The sequence below is a fragment of the Chelonoidis abingdonii genome, chromosome 1 (genome assembly GCF_003597395.2).
Source record: "Chelonoidis abingdonii isolate Lonesome George chromosome 1, CheloAbing_2.0, whole genome shotgun sequence".
NCBI lineage: Eukaryota > Metazoa > Chordata > Testudines > Testudinidae > Chelonoidis > Chelonoidis abingdonii.
The window spans coordinates 115,939,156-115,953,976 of record NC_133769.1 but is presented as its reverse complement, the minus strand read 5'-3'; the positions used below and the strand labels follow the sequence as shown (position 1 = coordinate 115,953,976).

General features: G+C 46.9%; 1 protein-coding gene across 5 annotated transcripts in view; it reads left to right on the top strand.

The window, feature by feature from the left end:
• Positions 1-14,821, top strand: part of SLC6A12 (solute carrier family 6 member 12) — a 66,707-nt gene extending 51,886 nt beyond the window's left edge. For 2 of the 5 annotated variants that reach the window (XM_075069364.1, XM_032764092.2), the window contains exon 15: positions 12,553-14,821. In XM_075069364.1, coding sequence (XP_074925465.1) covers positions 12,553-12,714 — 162 coding nt within the window. In that variant the 3' untranslated portion in view covers positions 12,715-14,821. The remainder of the gene's footprint in view (positions 1-12,552) is intronic. The other 3 variants (XM_075069361.1, XM_032764099.2, XR_004371527.2) reach the window with 2 other exon arrangements.

Sequence of the window (14,821 nt, the reverse complement as noted above, 5' to 3'; positions counted from 1 at the left end):
TGATCATTACCTGTTAGGTTCACTCCTTCTGGGGCACCTGGCATTGGCCACTGTTGGCAGACAGGATACTGGGCTGGATGGACCTTTGGTCTGACCCAGTACGGCCGTTCTTATGTTCTTAAGTTAGAATGGGAGCAATTTGCACTAGTGTAAAGTGATGACCTGAGATTCAGGGAAATGGAGAATCTGGCCCAAACTGTTTGGAAGTGCTTCAAAAAGAATATAGTGAATCAATGGGGTGACCAAGTAGAAATGTCTCCTATCATCTACCTCTCCTCTATAGGCACATGACCATATCTGTCAGTTCTTTCCAATGCATCCCTTTTCCTGTCAGCCCTTTGATTCTCTAGCTGAGTGTTGTGATGTGATGAGAATGGAAGGAGCTGTGTAAGAGAAGGCTCTCTTGGCAATATCATTTGAGACCATGAAAGGATAGGGAAGAGGCCAGTGTAGATGAATGGAGGGATTTGGAAGGAGTGCAGAGAGAAACCAGAATTGTGCATTTGAGTGGAACAAGTCCATGGAGAGTTTTAAAAAGAAAGAGGAATATTTTGTGGGACAAAGGTACTTTCATTTGGTGACTGCCAGTTTATGGGAGCCCAAATCCTGAAGCCCTTACTCAGGCAAAACTCCCAGTGACTTCACTGGAAGATATGCCTGTATAAGGAGTTATGGGTCCATGGTCAATGGGTGATACACAAAACAGTGGTCAGGATCGCCTCTCACGGGATGGGGCTCAGAGGAGGACATCTCAGTGAGGACCTCCTTGGCTAAGTCCTCCCGTGATCATTCTGTCTGGGTGGCCTGGCATTTGCCTACTGCAGAATGACCTGCAGCGGCCGTTGCTACACTGGGAAGGTTCTCATGAATTTGCTCAGCTCCCAGGGAACCAACAAGCACCTTGGCCTTCCTGGAGCGGGCCAGATCTGCAGTTCTATGTGCAACCGATATGCATGACTATGATGATGCAAGGCAACCATAATGCTAACTAAACTGGCTAGTGGAGGATTCCCCCAGTGTGGCACAGAACTGTCATAGCAGCATCTATCTCTACCCCTCCCACTCTCTGGTGCAGAGAGTATTGATGGAAAAGGGAGTTTGACTGAGGCAACTCTATACTCTGTCAATGCCTGGCTCCCAGAAAGGCCCCCTGAGGACACAGGCTTCTGGGCTTAATTTCCACTGGAGATCAGCTGCCTCCAGGATCAGGGGGAGTGAAGGTGCAATAAAACATCTTCCTGAGTTGTGCCAGTGCAAGTTCTGGATCAGACAGTGGCTCTTTACCACTGATCTCCCCCTTACTCCTTATCAGTGTCTCCCCTGGCCAGGGCTGCCCCAGATAACTCTTCACAAGGTGTATTACCTAACCCTGCCCTGGCCTAGGCAATCTCACCAGGGTCAGTATGGGCAGGACATATGACTTGCTCCCAGTCTATACAAAGCTGCCTTTTCCCTGCCCAGTCCCCTCTTCTTCCATCACAGGGATCCTGAACCTGTGGAGAGCCTTATGCAAGGTTGTAAGATGTCTGTGTGTGGGGGAAGGGAGGGGGAAATGGGGCCATGGAGGTGGCCACTCCCTATTCCAAGGCCCACACACACACTGGGTTACTTCCTTGTGTAGACCTGGGGAAGCACAATCTCTCCCCATTTGTCCCAGGTTGAATGACAGCTCAGGCTGATGGAAACGTAAATGAATTGGGGAGGATGGAATGTAACTCTGGGGAGCCGGGGGGAGTTATTCAGATCTCGCTCCATGAGATGAGTGGAGAGGAGAACCCTGCAGTACTATTGCATCAGGGAAAAAACTGGGCTCACGACATCCTTTCCAGCTCCTTCACCTCCGGGAAGGTGAATCCGTGCCCATGAGGCTCTTATTTCGTGGCTAGGAACTCTAACTTAATTAGATGTGACAGGCTGTGTGGCAGTGCTGATTAGTGCCAAGCTCAGGTGCCTAATGAGTTGCAAGGCAAAGCCCCATTCAGAGGAAAGGGGGAGAAAAGCCTTGAGCGAATGGGGAAGGGAGGAAGGCAGAGAAGACAGTCAAGGAATGCAGCCTCTGGCCTGGAAACAGCACTGGCAGTCAGGAGACCTGCCTTCTAGTACTGACTACATCTGTGCTCTTAGGCAAGTGACTTGGCCTTACTGGCCCTCTCTGCACGGGGGAAAAGGTGCTTTTGTCAGCTGGACCAGCTTTATGCAGTTGGAAGGCCCTTAACACCTGGGCCTAGTCTACACTGATTTTGTAGCAGTATTGCTATTTTGGTTAGGGTTGTTGTTTTTAACTGGAATGGTTATACTGGTACAACTCTTAATGTGGATGCAGTTATATTGGTATAAAGGTGCCTTTTGTGGGTGTGCCTTAATCCCCTTCCCACACTGGAATAAGCTAGAGGGGTATAAGCACTTTTATACTAGTGGAACTGTTCTTAGCTTTTAGCTGTGGAATCTCCTGAGCCTAGTGGGGCATGAGGCAACCCATTTTCCCCACTGCTGTCTGTCCAGAGCAAGATGTTTGTAGTCTCCATGATGGCAACATCATTTTCAGTCATCCTGCAATAAGTCATTCACTGTCCTCCATACCTTCTTTTTCCCCAGGAAGAATCCAATTTAAGACATACCTTGTGCTTATGCCACAGGGTTACCTGATGGTATGGCCAAACCACCGTAGCTGTCTTTGTCTGATCACAAAGGTGCTGGTGGATTCTCCATCATTGACAATTTTTAATTCAAGATTGGATGTTTTTCTAAAATATAAGTTCTATGGCCTGTGTTATACAGGAAGTCAGATTAGATGATCACAATAGTCTCCTCTGCCCTTGGCATCTATGAATCATTGAATCATCAGTCTGCTGACCCATGTGATGCAACACTTCCACATTGGTTACATGATCTTTCTAGTGAGTTTCTTAAATTCTTTTTAAGCAATGCTTGTGGAATGCTTTCAGCATCCTCTTGTGTATTTCTGCCATCTGCCATGTTCCTGGTCGCACAATAGAACTGTACAATCTCATTTTTGTGTGTAGATGTGTCTTACTCTTCCAGATGTTTGACACATGGGAAAATGATCCACTGACTTTGCCGATTCTTGCCTTCACATCTTTAGTGAGATGGCCATTAGCAGATATTCTACTTCCAAAATAGATTAAGTCATTAACTCTTTTGGACTTTTCTCCATCTATCACCGTGTTGATAGCATTCTCTCCTATCTCCATGATTTTGGTCTTCATATACAGATACAAAGTCCCACTTTGGCTGCTTCTGCTTTTAGTTGCATAAAGAGTCCTTTCATTCCATCCCAGCTGGTATCCAGCATGACTATATTGTCTGCAAAATCTAAGCCTTGCAACCTATTTCTTGCCTAAACAATACCAGTTTTCTCGCCATTAGCTGTCAGTCTTATCATCACAAAGTCTATGACAATATAGAAGACAAGTGGAGAAAATATGCAACCTTGCCTTATGCCAGTAACACTCTTAAACCATTCTGTGTCTTTACTTTTGGTCCTGATGCAACCTCGTCATACAAAGCTTTTATCAAATTAACAGTCTTTGCTGGAATTTCATAGTGTTTCAAGATCTTCCTGAGGGCATCTCTGTGCATGCTATCAAATAATTTCATAAAATCAAGGATGTTAAAACTATATTCTTCTGGTATTCTAAGCCTTTCTCAGTGAGTCTTCTCAAGGTGAAAATGTGTTCTGAACATGACCTACCAGATTGAAATCCAGCCTGTTCTTTCCTGAGTACTTTATCAATAGCAGTTTTCATCCCATTCAAAATGATAATACAAAACACTTTCCCAGGTACAGCTAGGAGTAGCACCCTTCTCTAGTTATCACAAATAAACTGTTCTACCTTTTGAGGGATTTTTGCAGATAACACCTCTTCTCCAATCTTTGGACAGGTGTCCCGTCTTCAGACCACTCCAACTGCCTGCACATGTAATTCACCATCATTTCCTCCCCAGCATTTAACATTTCAGCATTTGTTTTATCCTAGCCTGGTGCTTTAACACTCTTCAGCTGGTTTATAGCCTTAGTTCCTTCCTCCAAGGCAATTATTTGTAGTGGTATAGATAAGACCGCTATGTCTTCACATTTCTCAGTATGCGTTAATGGTTCTGGCTGGTTTAGCACGGCCTGGAAATGTACCATCCAATGGGCACTCTGTCCATCCTTTGTGGTTGAAATCACACAATCTTGAGCTTTCCTACACAATTCTACAAAGGTTAGAGCATTGTGATGTCAATTGTTTAGATACTGAGAAAGCTTTTTAGAATCCTCTCTCCTATGTGCCTTCACAGTGTCTCTTGCTTTATTTTCCATCCATTCTCTAAGATCTCTTCTGATTAATCTTTTACCTCCCTTATCTCTGTCTGCATGTTCTTGTTGCAGACATAGGCAGCAGGTTATATGGGCTCCAGGTGCCCCAGCTCCAGGAATATTCAAGGCTGGGGGCTGTGCTCCACCAATATCTGGAGCTGGATTTCTCCCCTGGCCCTGCCTGGAGCGGGCACTGGCCCCTGCCGCCACCACCACTACTCCCGGCCCTGGAGCATCCCTCCTCCCACCCAGTAGGGTGGGCGGGGGAGGGAAGCCGCGGCTTCCCTCTGAGCACATTTCCAAAATCAACGTCTTTCCAGGCAGCCAGCCTTGGGCTCCGGACTCGGAATCCGGAGCCGGGTTTTGCGTGTGGCCGCCAGCTGGTTCTCCGCTCGGCACCACCCTCCTGCATCCCCAGCCCTGCTCGCTGGCTCCCGGGCTGCAGGCAGCGTGGACTGGTTGCTGGGCTCCCGGGGGTGAGGAGGAGGAGGCGCTCTCCCGCAGCTGCCCGGCTCCCTGAACCGGGGTGGGCTCTGCCGGGAGGGGAAGGGGCGGCAGTGCAGCCTCCCCAGTGCAGCAGGGGACTGAGGCGCAGCAGCCCCGTTGGTCCTAGGCAGCCCCGTGCAGAGCAAGGCGGCTGAGCTCGGCAGGGAAGGGGGCTCTGAAGCCCAGCTGGTGCCGGTGGAGAAGGAAGGAAAAGGGGGGCAAGGGGGATGTTTTTTTCTCGTGGTCTGTCTTCAGCGGAGGTGGCTGAGGGAGCAGCAGGACCAGGAGGCAAAGGAGCGACTTTGGGTTATTGCCCCCCCACACACACACTGTACTTAGCCCCCTCTGCCCACCAGTGTGCGCCCGGGGCTGTGAAACTGTGCTTCGTGCAGCTTGTGGAGGAAGGGGGAGCGGGGTAAAGGTGCTTTAAGGTACCACTTATGTCTCCTCAGGTTCACTGCTGACTAGCTGCAGACCCAGTGCTCAGAATTCAGCAATGTTCTCAGAGACTGTACAGTGCTCTATACGAGTTCTCAATTGCCTGCTAAATGCTTCAGCAATGCCACCTTTTCACTTAGCTATCTCCTGAATAGTGGTGACTGGGGGCACGGGGGTGGGGGGAGTGTAGCAAATGCCAATTTGAGGTGAATAGTCTCTTGGCTAGGGACTGGAGCAAAGTGGCTGGTGGATAACCAGGAATCTGGTTAATAATTGTTCTCTAAATTCAGCTTTCTTTGCTCTCTCTGTGAATTATCACTAATTCAGAAGGTAGTGTGAAAGCTGACTGGATAATGGTAATAGCATAATCTGTTGTTATAGCATTGAAAATCCTACTACCTGATTAGTAATTGGATATATTGGGTGGCACCTTTTTTTATGTGTTCACTCCCCCTGATGTGAGAACCTGGCTACACCACTGGGGACGGGAGATTCCTAGACCTGAGCAGCTGGGGCTTGGGTGAATTTTGTGACACCCTGCCCCGCCCCCCCCAGCCACCACCCTGCAGTCCCCACTCCTGCACCACGCTGGGCAAGGGGCAGCCCCATCCCCAGTGAGGCTATGGTGAGGGGCAGCAGCAGGGGAGGCCACACGTGATGGCAACCCCCCACCCCGATACCCACCGTAAGGGAGGCCAATGGGCTTTCTGGACCTGAGAGGGGCCCTAGGAGCACATGCAGTGACTGGGGTGGAGGAGAGGAAGGGTCCCTCTCCTGGAGCTTGCTGCCAGTGGGAGGGTGGCAGGGGGGGGTCCTCTCTGGCCCTAGCCATGGGGCAGCCTGTCTGCACCCCAAGTTCCTTATCCTCAGCCTTGCCCCACCCGAGAGTCTGTGCCCCCATAGTTGAAAGCAGCTATCAAATCCCCCCTCATTCTTCTCTTCTGCAGACTAAACAATCCAGTTCCCTCAGCCTCTCCTCATAAGTCATGTGCTCCAGCCCCCTAATCATTTTTGTTGCCCTCCGCTGGACTCTTTCCAATTTTTCCACATCCTTCTTGTAGTGTGGGGCCCAAAACTGGACACAGTACTCCAGATGAGGCCTCACCAATGTCGAATAGAGGGGAATGATCACATCCCGATCTGCTGGCAATGCCCCTACTTATACAGCCCAAAAATGCATTAGCCTTCTTGGCAACAAGGGCACACTGTTGACTCATATCCAGCTTCTCGTCCACTGTAACCCCTAGGTCCTTTTCTGCAGAACTGCTGCCTAGCCATTCGTCCCTAGTCTGTAGCAGTGCATGGGATTCTTCCGTCCTAAGTGCAGGACTCTGCACTTGTCCTTGTTGAACCTCATCAGGTTTCTTTTGGCCCAATCCTCTAATTTGTCTAGGTCCCTCTGTATCCTATCCCTACCCTCCAGCGTATCTACCACTCCTCCCAGTTTTAGTGTCATCTGCAAACTTGCTGAGAGTGCAGTCCATGCCATCCTCCAGATCATTAATGAAGATATTGAACAAAACTGGCCCCAGGACCGACCCTTGGGGCACTCCGCTTGAAACCGGCTGCCAACTAGACATGGAGCCATTGATCACTACCCTGTTGAGCCCGACGATCTAGCCAGCTTTCTATCCACTTATAGTCCATTCATCCAGCCCATACTTCTTTAACTTGCTGGCAAGAGCAAGAATACTGTGGGAGACCGTATCAAAAGCTTTGCTAAAGTCAAGGAATAACACATCCACTGCTTTCCCCTCATCCACAGAGCCAGTTATCTCCTCATAGAAGGCAATTAGGTTAGTCAGGCATGACTTGCCCTTGGTGAATCCATGCTGACTGTTCCTGATCACTTTCCTCTCCTCTAAGTGCTTCAGAATTGATTCCTTGAGGACCTGCTCCATGATTTTTCCAGGGACTGAGGTGAGGCTGACTGGCCTGTAGTTCCCTGGATCCTCCTCCTTCCCTTTTTTTAAAGATGGGCACTACATTAGCCTTTTTCCAGTCATCTGGGACCTCCCCGATCGCCATGAGTTTTCAAAGATAATGGCCAATGGCTCTGCAATCACATCCGCCAACTCCTTTAGCACCCTCGGATGCAGCGCATCCGGCCCATGGACTTGTGCTCGTCCAGTTTTTCTAAATAGTCCTGAACCACTTCTTTCTCCACAGAGGGCTGGTCACCTTCTCCCCATACTGTGCTGCCCAGTGCAGCAGTCTGGGAGCTGACCTTGTTTGTGAAGACAGAGGCAAAAAAAGCATTGAGTACATTAGCTTTTTCCACATCCTCTGTCACTAGGTTGCCTCCCCATTCAGTAAGGGCCCACACTTTCCTTGACTTTCTTCTTGTTGCTAACATACCTGAAGAAACCCTTCTTGTTACTCTTAACATCTCTTGCTAGCTGCAACTCCAAGTGTGATTTGGCCTTCCTGATTTCACTCCTGCATGCCTGAGCAATATTTTTATACTCCTCCCTGGTCATTTGTCCAATCTTCCACTTCTTGTAAGCTTCTTTTTTGTGTTTAAGATCAGCAAGGATTTCACTGTTAAGCCAAGCTGGTCGCCTGCCATATTTACTATTCTTTCTACACATCGGGATGGTTTTTTCCTGCAACCTCAATAAGGATTCTTTAAAATTTCTTCCTGTGTCAGGATCCTGAACTCGACCATCTCATGGTCACTGTGCTTCCAGGTTCCCATCCACTTTTGCTTCCCCTACTAACTAGTATCATTGTGTTTAGCACAATACTTGATTATTTTACACCCTTTAAAGTATATAACTAGTTGTATACAGGTGTTACGAAGTGGGAATGTTCTTAATGTTTCTCTGAATACTGTGTGGGTGCCTCAGTTTCCCCTATGCATTTCTTAACAATCTAGATGGTGGGATAAGAGGGTGTGATTGTTGTAGAGCCCTAGAGGGCCAGTGTGATGCTGTCTGCACAGAGAATGGCCGAAACCCTGTCTCTGGGCAACTGGTGGCCTGGCCGCTCTCCTGCAAGGTGCCAACTGAAGGTGTTGGAGAACAAAGAGTTCATGTGGGCTCCTAATGCCTGGAAAAGAGACAAAGGCCAGAGGAGGGAGTGTTAGTGCCTGTGCAGACTTCCGGGAAGCGCATGGTGTGGAAGGGGATGCTGGGATGCTCTGGAACCACTCCTTCAAAGCCAGTCAGGACTCTGGGGAGCCTCCTCTCTCTGAGCATACTGTCTCCAGGGCAAGAAGCTTACACCTTCCTGGGTCTGACCTCAGAGCATTCAGCATGCCTTCCACACCGTGCGCTTTCCACAGTGAGTCCTCCCAGGCGGGGTCCTGGGGCAGCCAGAGGTCCCTGCACCCCAACTCTGCAGTCAGACGTGACTCTCAGCCAGCCGGTAAAACAGAAGGTTTATTAGACGACAGGATCACAGTCTAGAACAGAGCTGTAGGTACAGAAAACAGGACCCCTCAGTCAGGTCCATCTTGAGGGGTGGGGAGCCCAGACCCAAGTTCAGGGCCTCTCCCCATTTCTCCAGCCAGCTCCAAACTGACACTCCCTCATCTGGGCTTTGTGTCTCTTCGGGACAAGGAGGCCACCTGATCTCTTTGGCCCCAACACCTTCAGTTAGCACCTTGCAGATGAAGCTGAGGCACCCACACAGTATTCAGAGAAAACATTAAGAACATTCCCACAAAATACAATACAGTATATTGAAGCAGGCAAGTGCTGCTTCTGACTTTCCACTTTTAATTGACGCTTGTAATCTTGTGGCGCCGACATGTTGTAGATTCATTTTATCCCAGCAACAAATTCTTGATTTGTAGGACCACTAATAATCAACAATGGATTTCTCTGATAGTGATATTGTGCAATAAAGAGAAACTTAAATGCTTACGGCTTCCAGTCCAAGTTTACACTATTTAATAATATATATATATATATATATATATTGGCTTACAGGGTGGGAGTAGGGGGGAGGCATCACCATTTTGGACACCACCAAAAATTATACAAACCTGCCGCCTATGGTTGCAGAATAGTTCTTTTACTGCTGTCTCATTCTTGTTGCTTTCTCTTCTTTAATTTTTTCTTCTATTCAGCTAGCTTCCCTGTATTTGGTTGGAGCCATTCTTTGTTCTTAGATAGTCTCACCCCACATGGTAGTCCAGATGCATCCTCACTTGCTTCTTTGAAAAACTCCCATTGTTTTTCTGTCATCCATCTGTGTTTTTAACTCTTCAAATCTATTGCTAAATTGCATCTTGAAATGTGCGTTCACTGTTGGATCTTCTAACTTTCTAGTATCTAGTATTATTGGTTGTGTTTTTTTAGTTTTATTTTGATTGTCCCAATAACAAGATAGTGGTCACTTCTGATACTAGCACTCCTATACAGCCTGGTGTTCAACTGTGATCTTCTCTAGCACCTGCTAAAGGCAACATGATCAAGCTGTTTCTGGCTGAAGCCATCATTTCATCTCCACGTCAGTTTGCCTTTCCTTGTGTGAAAATGCATAGACTGCATAGGACACAGAATTATAAAAACATTTTCCATTGTCAGTCTGTTCTAATATGCCATTTCTGCCCATAATGTGTTCAGATCCAGTATTAGCATCACCAACCTGTGTATTTAGATCTCCCATAGAGATAACAATATCATATTTATTGATCTTGCCAAGGAGGCTCTGTTTCTATGAAAGGTTGCAATCTTTGCCTTGTTCATCGCAATCATTTGTTAGGTGCATAACACTGAACAAGTGTGACTTTTGCTTGGTTTGTCATAAAGCGAGTGGTCAGTATTCTTGAATGTGCAGATACTCATTCCTTCAGTGCTGTAGTAGCTTCCTCGCTAAGCTTAACCTTCCCAATGTTTATCATCTTCTCTTCAATCATGCCTTCCAATGATAATTAGATGGGTCCAGTCCACCTCATCTCAGTCAGTCCAAGTATACTTAGGCCAAAGATTTTCATTTCTCTGATAACTTGTGTCAGTCTGCCTGTGCTCTGAAGTGATTTACCATTCCAACTCCCAATTTTTGACTTAGTTTTAGCTGTGAAAATACCCCATTTCAGATTAACAACTTCCTTGCGGATTTGATTCTCCAGCATCAGAATATCAGATGGATTTGCTGTTTGATCAGTACTATTCTGTCTTACATCCAGCACATGATGGTTCTCCACAGTTGATATTTGTATTTGCAAATCTGTGACAGATTCATCTTGTCTCTGGGATGTTTCTCTAACAGAGAACGTTTTTGAGAGACCAGTGGACTGCCTTTAGTTTGGCTCCTAACCTTTGACCTTCTGTCTTGGATGACCTTACCAGGAGTTCTACACCTGCCAACATAGCTCTCAGGGACCTGGAGCACACAGGCATATGCACCATATCAAGGTGCAGTCCCTGGGGAAACTATAGCTGGCCTCACACTGGAGGGGTGGTTATTGAATTAACAAGACCGATATAATTAAAGTGGTAAAACTTGTGTATGGACAAGACTTCAGCTACCTAGTCTACAGCACGACCAGCTTACACAGCTGAAAGATGTTAAACTGTCTGCTATTAAAGGTAGATGGGGGAGTTTGTGACTTAACTTTCCCAGTTGTAAAATGGGAATGATACTTATCAATCTTTCGGTAAGCATTTTGAGATCTACAGCCAAAAAGTTCCTGTAGGTGCCAAATATTTTATTATGATGCATTAGTGCTAATTTATAGTGTGCTCAAGTGACTGATTTAGTCAAGTACAGATAAGGGACTTTTGTGTTTACCTCTCACTTTATATAATGTCAGATATAACTTCCATGGAGTTTTTAACTGCTTCTTTATAAAGAAGCTTCCAAGGATATGGATTGGAAATGCAGGAAGGGGTCTGTCCGTCCCCCGCCCCCGTCCCACACACACACAAAGAAAAATCCTCAATGAATATTTGTTCTGATTTTGAAACGAAGTCTCCCTGACTGTGCTTGTGCCCCTCTTTCGTTCACTGCCTATGAATATTTTAAGCAATGCATGTACTGGCAGCAAAGCTCCAGGGAACAGCATGCTGTATTTGAAGTGGATATTGCAGTATATTCATGGAAAGCACATTTCTAATTGGTAATTGTGACTATTCACACCAGCAAGCTGACTTCCAGAATTCCACTGGGCCAATCAGGAAACACAAACATTGTTACCTTATGTGTACAGTTAAAAACAGCTCAAATTCCAAACGTGAAATCACAAACAAGCTACTGCCCAAGAACTATGCCAGAAATTACTAGAAGAATATTTTTGAATAAATTTGTGAATTGCCTGCCAACAGATGGTTTTCTCTAACAGAGAGCGAGAGTGTCAAAATTAATTATATAAATGAATTAATTGCTCAGCCTTGTTTGTGATATGGTCTGTAATCATGTGATCAGATGAGTGGTGTGTGCTGAGCCAGACAGTCTGAGTAGAAAGACACATGTAGCTATGAATATCAGTGTCTGTTAGAGAAGTGTTTTGATGCTCAATGAGTCTGAAAACCACTTTGTGGTAGTCCCAGGGAGTGGAGGGTCTCAGGAGGGTATAGGGTATGAGACGAATGCTAGAAACATGGAGGGGGGGAGATCTGTACCTAAAGGCATCTCTCTCTATGGCACTACTCTGTGGGTAGGTGTGTGCAGTGGGATAATAATATTACCTAGCGTTTTCCAACCAATGATCGCAAAGCATGGCACAGCCTCCAATGAAAGCCTCCCAGGACCCCTGTAAGGATGGCAGTATTAGTAACCCTGTTTTACAGTTGATGACATGAGTACAAAGAGTTGAAGACACTGATTTTTCTATTGACGTGAACTGGATCTCTGACTGAGCAGCACTTCTTTATTATCAGCCCTCCGAATTGGATGATTTCAGAGGAGCCACAACTCCCATGAAGGCAGCGGAAGGTGTGACTACTCAGCACCACAGACAAATTAAGTCACAAGGGTCTTGTCTGAGGCCACTGGAGATGTGAGGCAGAACCAGGAATAGAACCCTTGTGTACTGATTCCCACTCCTGACCGTCCCTCCTCCCATAAATACATCTCTAGTGTGCCTTGTGATACATGTGTCCCAAAATGTAAACAAATAGAAACATTGTAAGCCTGGAGGTTGAATAATCATGGATAAGAACTGGCTAAAGATCAGAAAACTTAAGTGAGAGAGAGAGAGTGTGTGTGTGTGTGTGTGTGTGTGTGTGTGTGGACTGAGGAGAGGAATGGAAAATGGAGAGGATTAGTTCAACAGTTACTGTGGATTGCTATTGGGTGTCAGTTTGTTTATCAGTTTAATTAACAGAGATTCCATCTGTTTGCCTGTCTCTCTGCAGAGGCTAAAGGAACTCACTTCCCCAGCGGAGGACTTGCCTCAGCCAAAGAAGCACCGGCCTAGAGTGTCTGAACCATTGGAGAGCCCCAAAGCAGAATACAGGATCTCATCCCCATCAGCCAAGGAAGTGCTCATAATCACAGAGAAGGAAACCCACATGTAAAGCATATGGGAAAGGATTTCGCCTTTGCATTCTGGAGTGATTTCCCCCTCTTGTTCCTGAGGTGGCTTCTCTTCACACCTGGGACAATGCACTCTTCATTTCTCCCCTGCACACCTGAGGCAGAGCCATCCTAGTCAGTGACTCTGGGACATCCTTCTTCCTCCCCAAGTTTATCAGGTAGTTAACTATACAGACTTGGGACAGCAGTTCTTTTGACACCCCTGAGACAGCTCTCTCCTTCTGCACCTGGGAAAGAGCAGCGTGACTTCACCAGAGGTGCTTTAGAGCCCTGACACTGAAAAAAGGAACAGTAGATATAAAATAATGGGGAAAGGGAATTGCAAAGAGTAAAGAGGTTCAGAAGTAAAGTCAGGAAGGTAAAGGCACAAAATGAGGGGGTGTGAGCAAAAGGAACAAGTTAAATGGTTTATAAGTACATAAAAAGCAGGAGGCTGACAAAGGAAAGTGCACAGGTAGGTCACCTACATACCAGGGAGAGAGAGCCCATCACATACTAAAGAAGCTGCAGTGCTGAGTAGCTCTTTGGTTTCAGCTGTCACTCAAAGGGTGAGTGACAAGATACTTAACATAATCATAGTTAATGAGGAAAGAGAGAGACCAGACTCAGGATGGAACAGGCTGAAGGATATCTGGGTAATTTGTGCTAATTCAAATCAATATGCGCCAGTGAAATTCATCCTAAAGAGCATGAGGCTAGCAGAGAGCTGGCGATTCTTTTGGGGAGAGCCTGGAGTGCAGGGGAGGTCCCACAATACTGGTCAAGAGTAAACATAGACATAGGGGCCAAAAGGGGCTCCAGGAATTACACACGAGAAAGCTTAACTGCATTGCCTGCAGCTGGCTAGAAGAATCAACAGAGATGTCGATAGGCCTGTTTCCCTGCTACGCTGCACTTTGTGGCATCATTTACACCAGGGCAAGTGATACCACATCAGAATGGTGCTTTTTACACCACTTTGCCCTGGTGTAAATGACTGCACATAGTGCAATCAGGCTCAAAACCTGAGCGCCTCCAGGCAAATACATGATAAATAGTAAGGCAACGAATAACCAAGATGAGTTAATCAGAAAAAAGTAATGCCAAAGTATCTTAATCTTTTTCTTTGACAGGATAATGCCCAAAGGAAATGCAGGGACAGGGCCATCCTTAGGATTTATGGGGTCCTACGCAGTATTATTAAACTGGTGCCCCTATGCCTGACTTGGGGCACAGCCACCACCCCGGCCCACAGACACCCAGAACCACACCCCCTCCCCATTGCTGATACACATCGAGCTTCATACACAGCAGATGCTGCAGCAGCCCGGGCTTGCAGCCTTGGGGGGAGGGACGAGGCAGCAAAGGATAACAAGCGGCCCGGCCTGCCTCTTGGCAACAGAGAGTCACAGTTCCCTGCCCTGTACACTCTTTCTTACACAGAACGCGCCATGCCGGGGCATTCGGCTCTGTGAATACGGCCCCTGCCTAAGGAGACTGCAGCACGTGCTGGGTGTGTGGGAACTGACCTGCTCTTACCTGCTGTCCTGGTGATGCCCCAAATTTTTGGGTGTCCTATGCAGCCACATATGCCTCAGGATGGCCCTGAGGAGACTGGAGGTATTTCAACTTGAATAAGGCATTAGATAGAGTTTCACATGACAGACTCCTATAGAGACTATAATAATAGGAGATATATCTATCTCCTAGAACTGGAAAGGACCTTGAAAGGTCATCAAGTCCAGCCCCCTGCCTTCACTAGCAGGACCAAGTACTGATTTTGCCCCAGATCCCTAAATGGCCCCTTTAAGGACTGAGCTTATAACCCTGGGTTTAGCAGGCCAATGCTCAAACCACTGAGCTATCTCTCCCCCGTGACTGAATTCAAGTGGAACAGCTTGTCATGATATAATTCCCAAATCTGGACCTTAGCGTCCAAAAGATTGGGTACCAGCATGAAAGCCTCTAAGCTTAATTACCAGCTTAGATCTGATAGGCTGCCACCAACCAGGAATTCCAGTGCCTGGTACACTTGGGTCCCCCAAAACTTCCCTGTGGGACCCCAAGACTCAGATGCCCTGAGTCTCCTAACAAAGGGAAATAAACCAT